This window comes from Chamaea fasciata, unplaced genomic scaffold (assembly GCF_029207755.1).
Source record: "Chamaea fasciata isolate MVZ Bird 193981 ecotype frontalis unplaced genomic scaffold, bChaFas1.0.hap1 SCAF_8, whole genome shotgun sequence".
NCBI lineage: Eukaryota > Metazoa > Chordata > Aves > Passeriformes > Sylviidae > Chamaea > Chamaea fasciata.
In genome coordinates this window covers 3,260,556-3,280,728 of record NW_027094093.1, presented here as the reverse complement: position 1 = coordinate 3,280,728, position 20,173 = coordinate 3,260,556, and the positions used below count along the sequence as shown (strand labels likewise).

Sequence of the window (20,173 nt, the reverse complement as noted above, 5' to 3'; positions counted from 1 at the left end):
CTCATAGAGGAGAACAACTGGTTGAAGCAGTGCAATTTAACAGTAATACGTGCAGATGGACCTCTAAGGACTGTTTTTCCTCAGCAATTTTCTCTACAATTTTAACCCTGAGGCCCCTCTATCCATGCTGGAGTCTGATGCTGTTACAATGGAATCACGAAGGATTATTCAGTAATATTTTGCTTTTAAAATCTCAGACAAGCATCATCAGTGCACGTGACAGACACTGAATGTAAAATCTGATTGGCAAGCAAATGGTTTGGCTGTTCAGACCTCCCAACACAGATCAAAGCTCAGGTTATCTGTGCCCCTCATTTCAGCCACCCAAAGGGCTGGGGACTTCTGTGGTTCTTTGAAAGTTATTTTTGTTGTAACGGTTTTCCTTCAATTTGTATTTAAAAGCAACTGATATTAAAACAATAGTGTTTGTTGATAGTTTTTGGGTCTATGCTGTACCTATTCTGAAAAAAAAAGAGCCAGCATTAGGAGATGCAGAAAGCATGTTACATTTAAAAATACACCCTTACCTTGGTTTTTGGTGTTCCACATTGTTTTCACACAGAAATTCAGTGAGGAAAAAGCAGCCAAAAGCTCAAAGCAAGAGAACCTGCACTTGCAACAATTGGCTGCCTGCAGCTATTTATTAGTATGTTCATTTAGAACAAAAAAAAAAAAAAAAATCCAACAAACCGAAAATACTACTTTCTTTCCTTACACTAGTACAATAGTTCTCTAATGGCCATTCACCACATAAAAGCATAAAGAGGTTTTGCCAACCAGATTTCTCCTTCCTAACGCTGTCCACATCAATTATATCCTTTGAACTTAAATGTCAATGTAGCAAGTAAAAACACAGAAGTGTTAATTTAAAGTGTTCAATAGCACAGGAACAAAGAATTTATCCTTTGGTGTGCTTTGGCAGAGCCCAGCACTGTTGCTCTCAGCAGACACGGTTCTCAGATATATCAGTGAACCAACATACAAACACTTTATAGAAAATTAAAATGCTTTTTGCTTTTCCTGATTATTTAAGGTATGTGCTGAAAAATACTGAGCAGCAATAGGATTATCCTGGGACAATATTCCAATTCAGGGTTTAAATGGCGATGTGAACGACTGCTACTTATCTGTAATGTCCTATTTGTATTCCTATCCTTTGTCATCTTGCAGGGGAAGTGCAGTCTGCCCTGCAGGCACACTGGGAGTGATATTCAACACCAAGCAGGGAAATGCACAGGGAGTGATTGGACAAGGAGCATGCTGCGTGGTGTTAATTGTCCCACTAACAATTGCCCGATCCAAGCAAAGGTGGATGAATGAAGGACAGACAGGCAGGAGGGGCTGAGAGGACACACAGCACTTACCTAGCATCCCCTCCCCTCCTGTCTTTAATGCCTGAGTGGTGCCTGGAACAGTTCGGGAAGAATCCAAGTGTCCTTCGTTATCCAGAATGTCCGATGCCTCCCCGTTGGTGGCTATGTCAGAGTCTGGGATTATTCCATGTTTCTGTGGGAAACAAAAGCAATGCTTTAGAGCCTGCTGCTCAGAAAGGGAAGGATGGTCAAGTGTTGTTGTCCAAGATACTCCGAATAAACAATTGCTTCAATCATTCCGTTAAATATGGCTGGGAGTCAGGAAGGAGAACAGATATTGCAGTTCTCAGTTCAGCCATTCTGACAGAAAGCATGTGATCCCAGCTCTTTTTTCTGGTTTTTTTTTTTTTTTTTTTAACATAAATCTGCTGCATAAGATGTTCCTCAGAGAAGTGTCTCCTACAAAAATAACTTCTTTATACTCTAGTCTACACTAAGAACTCACAATCAATAGCAGGTGAAAGAACTTTATATAGAAAATCCCTGAAATGGCAATTTATAGGCAACATGAAAACTGAGTTACTGCTACTGAGCTAGACATAAATTTCTGCCTAAACATACAGGGGGAAAGGGTCAGCAGATTAATATAAATTTCTTTTATTCCTCTTGCATACCTTCAGTTGCTCCTTCAGCACAACCACTTCGTCTCTAAGGTCATCCCGCTCACTCCTTATGGAATCAAAGAAATCTTTCTGCCTCTCTAGTGCCTGAGTTCCCAACACAGACAGAGGGCCAGGAGATGTGAAGAAAGGAAGGGAGACAAGTAAAGGCAGTGAAAAGCAAATGTAGACAAGAATGAGCAGATTTCAGATATTCAGGGGATGGAATAGGCACAGATAGATGAAAAAGGTCGAGTTTACAGATTTAAGGACTGAGTTTGCATACAGAGAGAGAAACTTCAAATCCAAGAAAGGCACAGCTTCTTCAATAACCATAAATTCCTGCCAAAGGCATTCAGAGCCCAATTCTTCATTGGGGGCCCTTCAAATGAGGGTCCACTTTTTATTCTTATCTGCTAGACAAGCTAATCCATACCCAGATTGCTTTAGCATGCACACTGGGGACACCATGCCATTCCCATGTGTTAATGGAAGGGCATGGAAGTAGGCCCGCTGGATGTCAGGACACTTTTTAGTTTACATTTTAATTAATTTGAAAGCTGCCATTAAGTCATCCTTAGTCTGGGATGCACCATGTGCAAATGCATATTTTGCTACTGAGCTCCTCCCTCCCGGGATTTCTATATAAATAGAAACAGAACAATTTAAAAAAATTAGACAATTTTCAGTTTCAGGCTGCTGCAAATTATTGGACATCACAAACATGGGCAAGCTGCCAGATTTCTTTCTTCTGCTCTATTCAGGAAGCCTTTCTTCAGTGTTCAGCTGGAAAAGAAAACCAGAGTGTGTTTCCATGTGGCTTTGATAAGAGGTGGTGGAAAGGGATGAGAAGCAAGGGAGACTTCCATCCCAAGAGCCTGTAAATAGCTCCATTACCTCTCTACCCCACTCCAGTTTCTGCTCAGTCTGCAGATTAAATCTGAATAAGCAAAAACTCAGTGCTGATGGAATTGCATTATAAATAGCACTTCCTTTCCCCGAATGGCAAATGCAAATGGTGCAGCACAGCAAATCAACTACCCTTGGATTGAAAGCACACCAGCTGCTAGGTTTTCCTTGGATTTTAAGGTACTGGCCAAAGACAACACTTGCTATTTGCTACTCCACTGGCAACATCATAGGACAGCCACACCAAGCAAAAGCACGAGGGAGGGTTTTATCCATGGGGTTCTACAAAAGCAGGATCAGGTGGACAATGACAGTGTCACTTTGAACACATGGCAGGAGCTGACAAGTCCTACCCCTATTTTTTTGTCTTTCCACTCTATTGTCTCCTGAAGATCGGAAATTTCCCTGACATAGCTCTGCTGTTTCTGTTGCAGCTGTTGGATTTCCTGAGGGGCAGGAGCAAAACAAGAAGACAGAAAGCAGGTAACAGGTTAACAAGGAAGGCCAAGATTGCAGGGATGCCAAAGAATGAAAAAAAGCAGGTGCCAAAGTAAATGAGTATCCACAATGCACAGTTTCTGACATCCCAGCTGAACCTGTGCTCCTGTAGACAATCCTATTATCCACAACATGACTTAGAACAAATTACACAGTTCTGTTATCTTCCTCTGCATCTCCACAAACAGCTGTCCAGAATGCAATACTTAGGAAGAATAAGATAATACTTAGGAAAGTACTACTTGCATTAGTCAGCTCTGAACCTGTTTGGCCTGAAACACTAACATTTCTTCTGGTGAGAAACTTGAATAGGGAATAAAATTCTCCATGCCTCACATTCTCCACTCTACTGCTACTTGGGAATGTACCAATCAAAGAAGTCATTAAAAAAAAAAAAAAAGTTACTTACTGCAAGCATTTCTTCTCTCTGCTTCAAAGCCTCTTTGATTTCCATGAACTGAAACTGCAATATGCTATGAGCATGCTTCTCCCTCTCAAATTCCTGTGAATAATGAAATATTCACAAGATTATTATTAATCAAAAATAGCATCCCATTAAAAAGAGGAAAATAAGCCCAAACACAAAGAAAATGCTTACTGCAATGCAATTCTTGAATATCCCTCTAATCACAATCCCACAAGAGTGCAGTTTTTATCGAGTTTGTCCTTTTTCCAAGATGCTATTATTGCACCAAATACAGAAATGACAGACATCATTTAGCCCATTTCATAAGCCGAGCAGCAGGCTGAAGAGCTTTTACACTCCAGTCCTTCACACTGCACAGATGAATAGATGGGAATTTAACCCACTCTTCCCACACGGCCATGTACTGAAAGGTAGCTGGGCTTTTAAATACAAAGAAAAAACCACTCTGTATCTTTCAGGAACTGTGTTTTGGAGTGGGGTGTAGTCAAATGCCCCAAGCTGCAAGAAGGCAGTTCTGAAAACGTAAGCCCCAGTTTAGGGGTTCACTGTCAGCTGCTTAAATTCATGTAAAACTTCATTCAACATTTAACCATGGAGCTGCCTGAACTGTCTGACCTGCTCAGCTCTCCCATGGGGTGCCTGGAGACACCTTTGTGTGTAAAACTGCTCCAGAAGTCCCTATGGACAAAACCCTATGAATTTACTTTAGAGATGGAATATAAAAGGAGATGTGATAATATCAATATAGCCTTTGCCAGCTAGAACATTTCTCCCCTTCTTCAAAGATGGCTTAAGGAAAATCCTCATTTGTATGATCGCAAGTACACAACAAATTGGTATTCCACTTAATATTAATTAAACCAGCAACTTGTTCAAAATCTCGAGTCATAATTTAGCTGCCTCCTCCCAAAGATCTCTACCCCCCCTCCAGATCTCTCCCTGTTATTTCCCATGCCACAGCTATTTACATACTTTACTCTTCTCTTCATATTGCCTCCTGGATTCTGCCAGCTGTTCCTCTAACTCTAAGAGCGCGTCCTTCAGGGTGTCCACTTGGTACATGAAATTGGTTTTCTCATTGTCCAGCTGAGCATTTGACACCATAGCCTTCTTGTATTTCTCCTCAACTTCAGCTAGAGAGTCCTGCAGAGAATAAAAAACCCCAGTCAGAGTCAGAAATAACACAGGACACTTTGCCGACCAAGAACTTCAGGGAGAAAATAAAGCACCAAACCACAAGCTCACTCAGGTTGCCTATGGAAAGCAGCAGGAATCCTGTGCTGGAGGCTTCTCAGCTGTCCCAAGTGAGGAAAACCTCCCCTGTCCTCACCAGGCTTGTGCTTCCAAGCAATCAGCCTTACCTCAGCATGGATAAAACGCTTCCTGTCCTCTGCTGCTTCAGCTTCTGCCTTCCAGTTTTATTCCCTTCTCCCTCCTCCCCCTGCCCCTGCACATTGGCAGCTCAAAGCAGCTGCTGAAGATGACAAGTTGCGATTTTTTTTTTTTTTTTAAAGGTAAACTGGCCTGGATTTAAGATCACTTTGGATGATCTGAGGCCTGAAATTAAGGCAGTTTGATAGTTTCACACTAATTTCTGAGATCCTTGCAGTGTGGGAACCCTTAAATACTGACTTGGGAATTAGAATTCACTGTGAAAGAGAAAGCTGCAGCTTTTGTGACCTGATGTGTGATTTCCCTTTAGGTTTCCCGTATCACATCCCTTCTTCACAAATTTACTCTCTAAGATACACTTCCCAGTATCTTGAAAACCCCTTCTGTCAGCTTGACCTGAATATAAGATACTGAGATATTTACAACAACAAATGATGGTAAAATAAAGATTAGCATAATTTTTCATTTAAGCAGACAAACTTCGCACAACTTGGTTTTAATAAAGAAATCAAAGAGTTATATAAACAAAGCAGTGTAAATGTGCAAACAAGGAAGGCACGCATGTCAATATTTTAGTTTACAGATCAAACAATTCCTCTTGGAACTTGTGTAATTTTAATTATTTCAACTGAAGTATGGGTGAGTTTCATATACTTCCTTTTTCAGCTGTTAACAGAATTAAGGACGATAGTGGCAAAGTCTAAATCAGTTTAATTGACATTTCTATTAACAAACGAGATAATTTGTCTTTTAGGACCCAAATTTGTCCAGTTCCAAATGCTTAACTATATTTTGGGCCACTTTCCAGCTCCAGATGAGAAATACCAAGCACAAGAAAGCCACCAGGATTTGGAAAGCTCAGAAGGGAGCTGGAAAGGAAGTATATGCAAGGAAGAAGTTAAGGAAATTCTGCTCCACTCCTTCAGCATGCCACGTTTTGGTTTCTTAGCATCAAACAGTGCAGCTTAGGTGCAAATCACCCCAAAAGGCAGTCTAAGGGGCAGGGATTGAAAAAAATTTTATGCAGTGTGAATATTTTGCTGGAAAAAAACCCAAAATTTTACCAAAAAAGGGCCTAACTACTCTTTCCATTGAAAACTCACTTAAGATGGCAACACCTTCGTCTGTCAGCACTGAGCTGATGACACAATCAGCGATTAATGCTGGCAAATGTTGAATTTATCTATTTGCCTTTCCCAAAAAGCCACAGCTCATGTCACTGCTCACTTAGGAGTGCGTGGTACACGGGTGTACAAGTTGGTTGTTGCACCAAAATGTATTTATGGCTCCTTGGAAGCTGTAAGAGCTTCAGCATTCCTTCTTGGCGTATCAGGCTTTGATACATGGAGTTTTGTTGCAAGAATTGTTTAAGGGTAGCTTCTGTCATCTAAAGATGAAACCAAAATGACACCTCACATGGCCTTATAAAAATAAAAACATACAATTTTCTAAACTCCTATTTCTTTTTAGTACTTTAGGAGATGAGTTCTAGTTCATCTCCCAGTACTGGAAGGTTTCCTGGATTAGGAAACGATATTAAAAAAAAACAACCAAATAATTTTAATTTGCTAGCAAAACAATGACCTCCTCAAACCAGCAAAGACAACGTGCAGTAGCAACCAGCAGCCTCTCAGTGAACACTTGGAAACATCTGTCACCACAACCCACCCAGTGGGAACAGTTCATGGGACACTGCACAGCTCCCAGCCTCCGCAGGAGAACAGCATGCAAGGGCAGCTCCGGGGCTCACACTGGGGCCAGGTTAATGCTCACACACCAGTACCTTCAGTTCTTTCAGCCCCTGCATGTATTTGCCTTCTACATCCTGAATCTGGTCCTTTAACTCATAGATGTCCTGAGGGAGATGGTGAGAAAGGTCAGTGATGCCACGGACACTGGTGGGCAGAATGCAGCTGGGAGGGAGAAGCAGTGCTCAAAGTGCTCCTTCCAACACAGGTTAAGGGCTCTGACCCGAAGCTGAGGCCTCGCCAGATTTCTTAGTCAGGAGTTTGTGCTAATTCTGCTTTTCTTGGCTGGAGAAAACGGAATCTTCATCGTTAAGGACGAGGCACAGACCCAGGTTCCAAGGCCTGACAATCCCAGCCCTCCTGTGTCCCTTTCACTGACGATCACCTTCTGTCCCAGGAGTGCAGTGCGTTATCCTCACCCTCCTGGCATTCCCTGTTCCAGCATGGGAGGTGACTTTTACAACCAGCCCATCTGAGAGACATCTCCAGCACAGCTTCTCCTTCACAGCGCCCAAATCACTGCCACAACTGCCAGCTACTTCCTGGGAAAGAACTACTCCATAATTTACTCTGCGTTTAAGTGCTCCTCACCTTGATTTCCCTGATGGATGCCTCTGTGTCAGCTGAGATGGACGTGTCCCCACTGCCTCTCCGTGAGGAAGTCCCGCCCAGAGAAGCCAAGGTAGCTGCTGATAAACTTGAGACAGTTCGTGCTCCCTACAATCACACACAGATAAACTGCTGAGAACTTTCTTCTCCAGATAAATTATGGCTTTGTAGCTTTTTTTTAATACACACATCACACCAACCCTTGCACTTCTAAATTATGCACTTTTGATGAAAATCAAACTAAGAAGCAAAAAATCAAAACCAAGATTTAACAAGGGAAACTAATGAGAAAAGGCAGATCAGAAGTATTTAAATAATACTGCAAGAGGAGTTTGCATAATTTAGCTTCTAACTACGAATTCTTGATTGGAGGAAAGTCTTTAGGGGCTAGTATCAGCCTGCCATTTTCAAAGCTTGCAATAATACGTTCTGTGGAAGCTTTGGAAGCTTCTCTCTGTCTCCTTTATGGATATTTATTTACTCTGCAGCAGTGGCCACGTGAACTGTTCGACTGTACTCAGGGTTAATGTAGTAGACTCCTCTTTTATTATGATGATTTATTTATTTTCACATAAAGAACTTAGGTCTTGTAACTAAGATCTAATAAACACACGCAGTTTGTGCGGCATAGCCTAAAGCGGCTTCGGCCAACTGCTGTTGAAGGTCAGCAACTTAACATCAAGTAAGCAGGGGCTGAAAAGTTCATCTTCAAAAATGCTGCAGCAGAAGGCTCCAGGAATTCAATTTTTTGCCTCACAATGGATTTTATAGGAGATTTGTGTACACTCACGGCAAGCTCTACCCACCAAAAAGAATGAACAAAAGCACTGTTGTCAGAACAATTGGTAAGATCTTTCTTACCTTCTCAAAGTCTTTTTCTGGCCTTTCTTCAATCTGTAAAAGAGAGATTGAGAAGCAATTATTAATACAATCAATAAAGGGTTAGGGAAAACGGTAATACACCAGAAATGCCACCACATCCTCCCCATCCCAAAAAGCAAGTTAGACTTGAAACCTAAAGTTTCAAACCTGGGGTTAATACTCCCCTCTCAAGACAAACAGCGACTGCAAGCAAAGATCCCAGACAACAAAACCGACCCTCAAGTCAAATATCAGTCCCAAGTCTAAATAAATGGCTCTTTTAGGGCTTCAGCACTTCACTGCAATTTACTAATTTACAACAGAGATCCTGTACTAAAATTAGTCTAGAAGAACCCGAACAGTGAGAAAGCAGCACTTAGGAGGACAGAAAATTATTGTGGATGCAGACAGCTGAAGGGTTTAAAAGTTACAGAACATCTCCATCTAAAATGGAATTAAGTGTAAAAAAGGACTGAATGAAATTAAAAACTCAGGAGAACTCAACAAAACCTGAATTCTTTTTGGAACATTCAGCAGAGTCAAGACAGTTTCCCAAAAGACTCCTAGAAAATTAATGTCTTCTCTGGACCAAGAAGAGCCTGGCTCCCAAAGGGAATAGTGTTTTTGAAACTACTGGGAAAACAATCAGGATAGACCTGATTCAGGGGAAGGCATAATTGAGGTTAAAGTTGATAATTTCCATTGAAAACACACTCAAAACCTACATCTCTTTCTAATCAGTACACATTTGGCACAGTTGTTTGGAGTTTTCTTTTTTTTCTTTTATTATATAGAACAATACGGGGATAATCTCACTCATTATTCTTCGTATTACTTATGTTACCCTGTTAAAAAACAAACCCTCAGAACTGTGAGGTACCTGCTACAATTCAGCTTTTTACACTGACATCTCACAGCTAAAATTCCCTGTGAATTAGCATTAAGAAAACTTAAGTCTGAGGCTTCGAAGTAAAACGAGCCAGACTTAAAGCACTAGATCTAAACTTGCAAAGACGCTGAATATATAAAATATTTAGTGAAAACCCCCTCAAATCTCTGAATTTGGAGGCAAAAAGAGAGGGTCATTAATGAAGGCAGACAATTTAGCTCAGACCAAATGAACAAGATGGACTGAACTGTGCAAACAGCTTTTTATTTTCATGCCTGCCAGCTCCAAGTGCTGGATTTGGCAGCCTTCTAGCCCGGCCAAACACTTTGTTGTTGTTTATCAAGACAGCTGTGGCAGTGTCAATAATGGCATGTGACAAGAGAGTCGCGTGTCCACACACACCTACCTCTGGAAATCTTTGCAAAATCTACCTGACAGGGCACAACTCAAAGTATTTATTTTCCTTCAGCCATTTGCACAATGGCCTCTATTTTCCGGGACAAAGTGCAATGTCAGTTTTTAGCAAAACAAAGAAGGGAGCAAATATTGATATTATTTTAATGTTGCATCAGACGAGTCAAATAAAAGCTTCCCTTTACAAAGGGGAATGTTGAAGACAATGTGGTGAGAGACGTGACTACAGCGAGCGTTTCTACTCAGAGCACTCATAACCACACCTGTGAAGCCTGCTACACCTTTATTGCAAAACTGTCTTAAATAATAACTCTGATGGGGCATAGTCTCTAATAATGAAAGCTAGTAAGTAAAATCTAAAACTGAGCTGGTTTAGACAACAAACCAGATTTCATCTTCCCTAGTGACGCCCTTGCACACATCCGCTTGATGCCATGAATGCCGTACTCAGAGCAGTTTCTCCTCAAAACCAATCCCGAGCAATTTGTTTAAATATTAACACTTAAAAACTCAATTAATTTCGAGACAAGCCAGTTCCTCATACCAAAACAGCATCCTTACATTACACAGACGCCTCCTGCTACACGACACTTTTCTAAGCAAAAAGCCAGTCTGAAAAAAGCCAGCGTTTAATTTCATGGTTACACGGCAGTGATACACCAAAATCTGTCTTGTAGAAAGAGAGAAACCTATTTTAGATTAATATTTTATACAGCTTCCGTCGTGCTCATGTTCAGATTAATGTATTCACAGTATCCTTTAAAAAGATAAAAATTTTCCTAAAGGAATCAACCACCAGAGGGACCTCCAGGTTGCCAGCTTTTCCCTCCCAAGCCCTCTGGCAGTTGATTCAGCAATAAATGAAACAAGAGAAAGGTCAGGAGAGAAATGTTTATCTTTATTCGAGGTTGTACAGAATTCTTGCCCAAAACACTTAGCTTCTGTAGTAGCATTCAATCAAGAACACCGCAATTATTAAATAGGCTGAAAAGAACTTCTCCACCTTCACAAGTACTCAGCACAGCCCTTCATAAAAATATCCTGGCTCTGGGACTTTTCCACACACAAACATGAAGGGCTGACACAACACTTGCCAGAAAAAGAGATTTAAAGAGGGATTCACCTAATGGTGAATTTACACAACACTACCATTTCTCATTTGCACAAGGGTATGGGTCCATCTCTAATCACAGATTATCTTCCTCTTCGTCAACAACTGGGGCAATTTGTACTTTAGTGCATAAAGAAGCAGGAAAAGGAAGTAATTTTCCAAGGAACTCCAGCATGCACATCTTTGTTTTGGCTGCTCTCTGCAAAGTAAGTGCAGTGGGATCAGAGTTCAGCCTCTTCTGACAGCAGTTTCGGAATAAATCCAGAGCCACGTTACAAAAATGTCAGCAATTATCAGAGTTCACCACAGCTGGAAACATAACTCTAAGCGAACAAAATCACCCCACAGGCCTTTATATGGATAAAGCGCCTGTTTTCCCTAGATTAAAAGGGTTAACCCTTTTAGGGTGAAGCTCTGCCGCCAGTGGAGTGTCCAAACGACTCCATGCAGCACTACCACAGAGCATCCAACCAACCAAACACCTACTGTGAGTACAGGGATCTTAAAATCAACGAAAGACCAGGACTGAGGCACAGCTTCCAGCTTCCAGGCTCCTGAGCAAGGCCAGGGAAGGGAAGCCTGGAACTCTCCTGTCTGTGCCACATCCCATGCTCGGGTAACAGAACTTCAGTGTTCAGTGCATGGCTGTCGCTGCTCAGCTCCAGATCTTGCACTTAGCTCAACTTCCTCATGAAAGCAAGGGGGTTTTTTTTTTTGGTGACAAATCAAATTAAGATCATTTCCTGCCCTTAAAGTAGCACAGCGCGACTTGAAATGGAAATACGGCCCACAGCAGAGAAAAGTTGTTAGGCTAGAGCTTAACACAGGACGGTATCTACCAAATCTGGAATTCAAAAGAAGCAAAGAAGTACTGCAGTCAGTACAATCCCTCCTACAGCCCCCACCTTACCAGTCTGATCAGCTGGGCAGTAACAGAGCTCCTGCTGCTTCTCCAAGGAGAGCCACCTTAACTCTAGCAATTAGCAACAAGCCTTTCCAAGTCAGCAGGGGAAAACCACTGCTGAAATTTGTCAGGTCCGGAGAGGGTTTGTGAGAAGAATCCTCTCTCAGGAACGAGTGCTATGCCAAACGTCACTGCCTAAACAAACTTATCAGTCCCAGAAATGCAAGTTAGCACCGCGGCAAATCCTCACTCCAGAGGGGCCCAGAGCACATCCAGGCTGCCAGAGGCAGGGCTAGCAGACAACCCACCCTAAACCTGCAGAGAGAGAGAAGGCACAGCTTCCTAAGTGCCTCCTTAATCAAAATTAAGTCTGTCAGTGTCTTCATTTCATTTCTGGTGAGAACACAATAAGCTTCTGCCAGTGATCAAAGGTGTTCACAACTGGGCATTGACCAGGATGCGTGGCCACACTGGGGAATGAGAGGCTGGAGAGCAGCAGGGATGTGGGATCCTGGTCAGTGGCCAGTTGGATCTGGGTCAGCAGTGCCCTGGAGCCAGGAGGGACATCCCTGTCCTGAGGGATCAGGCCCAGCACAGCCAGCCACAAGGAGGGGATTGTCCTGCTCTGCTCTGGGCTGGGGCGGCCTCACCTCCAGAGCTGGGGACAGTTTTGGGTGTCACAATATAAAAGTGTTAGAGTGTCCAAAGGAGGGACATGAAGATGGGGAAGGGTCTGGAGAGGCCACACGAGGAGCAGCTGAGAGCACTTGGCTTGTTCAGCTGGAGCAGAGGAGAGACGGAGGGCAGAGCTCAGTGTGGCCGGCATCCTCCAGCCCTGGGGGAGCTCCCAACTCTGCTCTCTGTGACAGGGACAGCACCCAGGGCAGGGCTGGAGCTGTGTCAGGGCAGGCTCAGGCTGCAGATCAGGGAAAGGTCCTTCCCCCAGAGGGTGCTGGGCACTGCCCAGGCTCCCCAGGGAATGGGCACAGCTCCAGGCTGCCAGAGCTCCAGGAGGGTTTGGACACTGCTCCAGGGATGCACAGGGTGGGGTTGTGGGGTGTCTGTGCAGGGACAGGGCTTGGATTCAATAATCCCTCTGGGTCCCTTCAGGCTCAGGATGTTCTGCAGCTCTGTGTGTGCTCGGGCTGAACTCTGACTGCTTGTGCTGCTGCCTGAGCCCCCACAAGAAGGGAGAGAGGCAGGATGAACCATCCTCATCTCAGCTTAGCAAAACCTGCCCTCTCCTCTTGTTTTGCCTGCCCTGTCTTAGAGAGCCTTCAGACAAACACTACTGCATCCTGAGTCTGTTTAGATTTAGAAATAATTGCTTTTCACTAGTAGCTTCTTAATTTAGAAAGAAAAATAACAAAACTCCTGCAATTCATATTAAAAGTCCAGCTTTGCCAAAACATGCTGAGAGCTCAGGCCCATCTGTACAGAAATATCTGATGTCTGCTCTCAGTAGTCTTAAGATCTGTACTTTATGTGAGGTTGGGTTAATATTAAACAACATATTTGCATATCTGCAGTAACTGCAGGGACAGCAGATAATTACCAGTGGGGATAACATGAAAAATATTAAAGAAAAAAAAAAACACAGCAAACTTCTATTCAGATACAGAGAATTTTTAAAATAACTACCAAGACAAAATATTCACAAATTGTGTTTAAGTATCTTCCTGCCTTTGACTGTATTACCAACATGGTAAACACAAGTGAGAACACAAGCTAACAAAGCTGTGCACAGCAGGAAAACCACTGCAGGAAAACTACTGCTGCTTTTTGCTCACTGTTCAGTGAACAGTGACGGAAGGGGGAAACAAAACTGAGAAAATAATTTCAGAGCTGCAGTGACAAGCTGTTATATGCTTTAATTTAGAAAGTACCACGGAATCATCCTCCACTCTCAAGTATCCGACTGAAAACACTACCAGAACACAATGAAGCCTGTCAGTAAAAGTGATCCCTCACTCTGAGCTACAGGAAAAGCAATGTCTGGTTAATACAGGAAGAAGTGTTATAATCACAAGGTGCTGCTGGATTTACCCTGTGCAGCAATAAGAACTTTTGGGATCAGCTGGACTATCACATTAACTCTCTGCTCTTCTTCAAGGTGACAGAGATAAGGGAAGCTCTTCACACCAGGTAATAAACCACTAATGAAACTAAGAAAAGATAATTTAAGGAGTGTCTGCTGTCTCCCTGCAGAGCAGATTCAGCCTGGTGCTGACACAGCAAACCATCTCCAGCCACTTGCATACCAAGAGGCCAAAGTGTAAGCAGGGAATTTAAAATCAAAAAACCTCCCTTGCACCTCCCAGCATCTCGTGATTCCAGTAAGCAACTTGCAGGAATGACTCAGCTGGCATACAGAAAACACCTACTGGAAACCCACTGCAGTGTGTGGGTACCCAGTTCTTATTACCCTGACAGAATTGTAATGGAATCCCTGTTTACTCTGATTCATTTTTGCTTTGGGGGCAATTGAAAAGCAGTTTGCAAAGCCATTTAAGATCTATTACTAATATAAGTTATATTCTGCAAGAACTCCTAGCTCAGGGACTCAGGTTCAGGGGCTAATTAAAACACTGATTTATTTATAGCTCACCGGCTGCCGTACATTATCTGATGAAAATCCCTCTGTTTTTTAGTAATTTTAAAAAGTGAGTGTACCCTTGGAACGCCCAAACTTCAGAGCACGCAGTTTTCAAATGGCAGACTATAAAACTCACTGTGGCAAATTAATGTTGCTGTATTTCAGTTTACTGTAAGCTGCACATTTCCTCTACAGGACATCCTACTGCACTCAGCAGCTTGGAAATAAATCAGAAAGACACCCACAGCTGTACACAGCTGCAGAGAGGAACAGCCACAAGGAGAAGGCAAAACGTGCTATTTAAAAAATGAAAGCCAGAAACCTCCTAAAAGCAGGGGATGGACAAACTTTCCAGCCACAGTTTGTCCTGGGTGCTCCTTATCCTTCTAGCACTTCACCATGCTAGAGACTGCAGTGCCTGGCACTCTACAGTCCCACAAAGATGTTCAAATCCAACCTCTGGAGAGCCCTGCAGCTTGCACCAAAATGCTGCTCACTGGAGAGAAACCAAAGTGCTTGAATGCTGCAGTAAGATTTAGAGTTTCCTGCTCCCCCAAAGGAGACACAGCACTTCCATCAACAGCCCAGTCTTTTCCACAATAATCCTGATGTGCTTTATTCTCCATTTAAAGCAAACATTGAGTTGTCATGAGAGTCCAAAAAGCGTACTTTCTGTTGTTTAAACACGCATCTGCAGAGAAATCACTTCAGTTTTGCAATTTCTCCTCCGCTTTCTTTGTCTTAAGCACTGCCCAGAAGGACAATTAATACCCAGAGGAAGTGCCTCACATGGGACAGTGACCTCTCTGTATGAAAAAGACCTTGAAGAAGAGAGGAATGACAACAGTGGAGGGGCAAAGAGAAATAGAGGAGCTCACCACTGGACTGGCCCGAGCAGAGCTGGCTCTGGAGGACGCCCGAGATCCCGAACCAAGGTAGCAGCTGTACTCGGAGGGCTGCAGCAGGAAAACCAGGAACAGCAGGCAGAGAAAAGAGAAAGGCATTAGAACTGGGAAGGGAAGGAGGAGAGGATGTAGAGCATCACATCTGAAATTAGTTGAAGAGATGGCTACATGCAGCTAGACAAAGGAACAGCAGCGAAAGTCAGAGAGTTGTTAATCTGCAAATTAAGGCAAGCAGTAATTCCACTGGCAGTTCAAGTAGAGTTTTGATTCAATTCTTAGAGTACTAATCATTTATTTATATCTCTTCAGGTACCAGTGATAAGTAAACAATTCAGTTTCTCTACAAAAGGCTCCATCCTACTACTTTTCAAGAGCTCTGAGGCTCTCTGATGAATCATTTGCCCATGTTCCCAACGTTGTGCGCATATAAAATGAATTTGTGCTCTGCAGGCCAAAGGAAGAAACACCCATCTGTGTGGGGATTAAAGTAAAAACTGAGACCAGCTCAGAGACCGAGTCTCTCTCCTGGTCTTCCAGGACCCGCAGTCCTCATCTCCTGCCAAAGGATGTCCTTTAGCTTTTTTTAAAAGGAAACATCTAAGCAGAGATGCAGGACAGGGCTGGCTGGTTGCTGACAAGGACAAAGAATGTGTCTATGCTGTTATATTTCCAGAGGTTTTAATGCAGTGGAAATGGAGCTGGGAAATGGAAGTTTAAAGCACCAGGGAAACAGAACTAGAACTTACTCTGGAAATAATGAGTTTATTTCAGAGGTGATTGGGACTGTTTCTCAGATACAAACACACAGAAATCTGAAGAATTCTCATACTTTGGAGATGCTGTGGGGTATTTTCAAGGCTTTTTGGTTTGTTTTTTTTTAAGTCACCTGGCCACTACAGGAATTCCTGGACTCTTCAGCTTTACAGAAACAGCCAGGCCTTCACCCAGCCACTTGCAGGGCTGCTCCATCATCATTAGTCACAGTAACAAAGCAGCACAGCATCACCTGCAAATTAAGCTTGCAGCACTAATAAATGGTGAGAGGGTGAGCTGGAAATAACCCCAGCTAGAGCACAAGCCCCGTGCAGGGTGCAGAGCCCTCAGCAAGCCCAGGGGCAGGGCAGCGTCCTCGGATGCACCTGCAGGAAGGCCCTGGCACAGGGTGTCCAGAGGAGCTGGGGCTGCCCCATCCCTGGAATGCTCAGGGCTGGACAGGGCTCGGAGCAACCTGGGATAGTGGAAGGTGTCCCTGCCCAGGGCATGGGGTGGGAACCAGGTGGCCTTTAATGTCCCTTCCAGTCCCAACCATTCTGGGACTCTGTCCTACACCGACTTTGTGCACCTGATCTTCATTTCAGAGGTGAAATGATCGTGTAATCCAAAAACTCTGCTGCACACTGTTGACAACTACTGCCAATCACACCGTAATTCCTAAATTAAAGACAAAAAGCACTGAAGTAAAAATACAGATTTTGCTTGGTCACCGCAGTGTTTTATGTTTAACAAAAGAAGGGTTTAGGATAAATTTGAAACGTGTGACAGGGAAAAAGTTTTAACCGCTGCTGAGTCCCACATTAATGTTTCCAGGCCCTGTTTATTCCACAGTTGCTCCCTGTGCATTGCAGGGCTGACTACTGAAGTAAGTGGCCGGGACCAATCAAGGCCACTTTCAGCCTCGTCCCCTGCATTCACCTGCTCTTCCAAAACCATTTTTTTGGGAACAGCCAGCCAAGGTGACACTCTCCCTCCACGCTAAAAGAGCTGCAAGGTTCAGAGGCATTGAAAGAACCAATTTACTGTGATAAGGTCGCTGCCTCTGAGGCAAACCCCTCCTGTTTCATGTCCAGCAGGAACTGGACAGGCTGGGTTACACACAAATACCTGTGGCTCAGGGTGGGATGGGGACGGAGGGAGGAGAAAGCACCAGAGTTTTTGTCAGTGCTCCCTCCCCACGCCACCGACAGCCCACAAAAGACTCGCAAACAGGTTTTGGGCTGACGGGTTTGCTGTAAACGGCTCCTCACAGCTGTGAATCAGCAGGATGGCAAGAGGATGGCACAGCCCTTGAAGGACTAACAAGTGCTTAGTAAGCATTCTTGAAAGTGTTTCCTCCTCCAAGCTGATAGAAATACTATGTTTAAAGTTAACATAACATCAGTGCTCTCTTTTGAGGCTTTTTCACTCTTAAAGCCTTGGATGGTGGTTATTTGTTGGCTGGGTTTTTTTGGTTGGTTGGGTTTTGCTATCATCAGTGAAGGGGAGGAGAGGCAGAATAACAGAGGAGGACTCAAAAATCTAAAGAGGTTGGGAGCAGCAGATGGACTGCCTGGCCCAAACACCCACAGAGGAGAAGAGGTGAAGGCATTTTCTGTCTTTTAAGCTGTAAAGGAACTCCTGGAGTTTCTCTTTTTTGAAAGGAAACAATTTATGGGGTCTTTCCTTATATTGTTGCTCCCCATCCACGACAGAGCCCTCCGCTCTCAGGATCACACATTTTGGAAGCACTGTCACATAGATGAATGCAAAATATATTTGAATATAACTCCAAGAAACAAAACCAAGCAAGCCATGTATTCACAAAAACCATTTACTTCACACTGCTTATGTGGAACTGATTTTTAAATTCTTGGTTGGTTCTTTTTTTCAACTGGTATTTTCCTCAGTTTTGACAAGAAGAATTAAGTCTCAGGGAGGGAAAGGACTTCACGCCTGGCCTTTCCAAGGTGTTTTATCTGCAGAATAAGTGCGAGGCAGAAGTGGATTCCCCGTCCCACAGAGCGGCGAGTTCCCATTGACCACTACTCGTTACTCCATGGAAGCTGGTGGGAATGGTGCTCCCAGTCCTGCTGCCTACAGCAGCAGGCCCTGGATGTCACGCAGCCCACGTGAAACATTCCTCAGGCCAGCAAAGGACAGACACAGAGCAGGGAAATGCAGAAAACCTCTTACAGCACGGGAACTGGGGGCACTATAGCGCCGGCTCCCGCTGTAAACGCTCTCCTCGTACACAGACGCCTACAATTAAAACACAGAGTCAGCACAGGAGTGGCAGCTCAGGCTGCACGGTCACAAACCCACCCAGGACACGTGGCAGCGAGCAGGATGGGCAAGGACAGGGACACCTCCTGGGAGCAACCACAAGCAGCATGCAAGCGAAGAGGCAAGGCGGCGTGGGGAGAGCCACGGGAGACGTGCAAGGTCTGACACAGCCCCGAGGCCATCACACCCCATCCCATGCATTTCTAACCCTCCTCCCAGGGCTTCAGTTCAGCCTTAATCCAGCACTTTGACTGCCTACCCACGAAATGGCTACATCAATTCTTAAACTGATCTCATCTGTTTCACCTTCATTGCTGGTGCTGGCAGTGAGAGGAAGAACTCCCACCTGAGGAGCTTCACTTTCCAGCCAGTGTAGTAAATTAATAAAATAGGAGGAAAATGCGTATTTTAAGACTGACTGACTCCAGTTTAGCACAGAGATATGTGGCTCAGGAAGCACAAGGGGAGTAGGAAACTCTACCTTTAAGCTTTGAGAAGAAATTCTGAGAAGCTCATTTTAAACAAGAAGGCAGGAATTTGTCTAGAAAATTTTGCCGACAGATTTCTGCGGTTAAGCAACCAGCAAGAATTGATGTTGCCTCTCTGTCCTGCTCCTGGCAATACACCAAGGAAGACAACTCTCTCCACATGGACACGACACCCGTGGCAGCATCGCAACCCCACGAGTACAGTCCCGACAGGAACTGAAGGGAGGATCAGCAAATCCAAGTCCACACAAACAGCATCACACAAGTGGCATTCAGATGGATGGGACACCGGCGTGTGAGACAAATGCACCCAACAGGAATTACAGGCAGGAGACAACATGTGCATGGCTGGGGGTGAGTGGCTCTGGCGTTGGTGTTCAGAGCATCAGCACAACAAACCCTGTAACTCCTGGCTGGCAGGGCATCGCTGTACAGCAGGGAGGGCTGAGGGAGACAAGCACAACACTTTTTGGTTCAGCAGAGTAAACGAAACAAACAAACAAAGAAAAAGGTGCCTACAGCAGAATTAACCCTCTTGGGGAGAGATTAGGATCACTACACGACAACAGAAGGAAACCCAGTACAGGGAATATTAGTCATCTGCACCATGGAAGCGTTAGATCTCAGCTCCCAAAGACTAAGAATACCAAGCAGGCACGTGCGTTTCCTACAGGAAGGGAGGACACGACAGTATGCAAAAGCAAACCAGCATCATTTAATTTTAGGTTGTTAAGCTGTTATTGTCTCCCACACATTTGTGTACAGGAGCCAGAAAGGGGGTTTCTCCTCACTTCAACCAAAGCCAGAAAAAGAGCTACACAGAAGTGCTGCCACGTACACACTCGCTAAGTGTTTCACACAGCTGTAAGATCATCTCCTGTGTGTGTTATTATCCACAAATGCAGAGAAACCCCAACTAATTCAGGAAAAACATTACAAGCACTTCAGTCAGAGCAGCCTGGAACAAGTGTTAGTAACCATCCCCTCCGAGATGCAGGAGTTAAACACACCCCGAGCACTCGCTGTGCTGGCAGAACTGGGTGCAAGACAGGCTCCAGCAGTGACCCCCAGCCCAGGGCTTGAGGCCAGGTCCTGCTGCCAGTGCCCCATCCACACCCCAGGCAGGACCTGGAGCACTGCTGGAGCTCTGCTGGCCCAGCTTGGCCACACGCAGGGGACAATCCAACCTCCCGGGAGGGGGTTTACAACTTCACTGATGTTCTTCCAGCACTCTGGGAATTGCTTCCCTATAATTTTGTGTTGTGCAGACCGGATTGTCTCAAGCTCACCAGACTGGCACACAGAGGAGCTGCCTCAAATAGAGAACTTCAGGTAATTAAGATTTCCCTTATCTCTCCAGACCAATTGAGGTCAATGGCAGACGAGGAAAAGGGAGGAGCAGCAAAGGAAA

At 44.2% G+C, this 20,173-nt stretch overlaps 1 protein-coding gene across 10 annotated transcripts in view; it reads right to left on the bottom strand.

Annotated features, from left to right (window-relative positions):
* The window catches only part of LRRFIP1 (LRR binding FLII interacting protein 1), a 101,401-nt gene that overhangs the window by 14,197 nt on the left and 67,031 nt on the right, over window positions 1-20,173 (bottom strand). For 5 of the 10 annotated variants that reach the window (XM_066189407.1, XM_066189408.1, XM_066189409.1 and 2 more), the window contains 9 exons: window positions 15,209-15,286; window positions 8,417-8,449; window positions 7,538-7,663; window positions 6,982-7,053; window positions 4,779-4,949; window positions 3,789-3,881; window positions 3,235-3,327; window positions 1,988-2,080; window positions 1,365-1,506 (listed from right to left, as the gene is read on the bottom strand). In XM_066189407.1, coding sequence (XP_066045504.1) covers window positions 1,365-1,506; window positions 1,988-2,080; window positions 3,235-3,327; window positions 3,789-3,881; window positions 4,779-4,949; window positions 6,982-7,053; window positions 7,538-7,663; window positions 8,417-8,449; window positions 15,209-15,286 — 901 coding nt within the window. Of the gene's footprint in view, window positions 1-1,364; window positions 1,507-1,987; window positions 2,081-3,234; window positions 3,328-3,788; window positions 3,882-4,778; window positions 4,950-6,981; window positions 7,054-7,537; window positions 7,664-8,416; window positions 8,450-15,208; window positions 15,287-18,184; window positions 18,251-20,173 lie in introns of all 10 variants that reach the window. The other 5 variants (XM_066189414.1, XM_066189406.1, XM_066189416.1 and 2 more) reach the window with 3 other exon arrangements.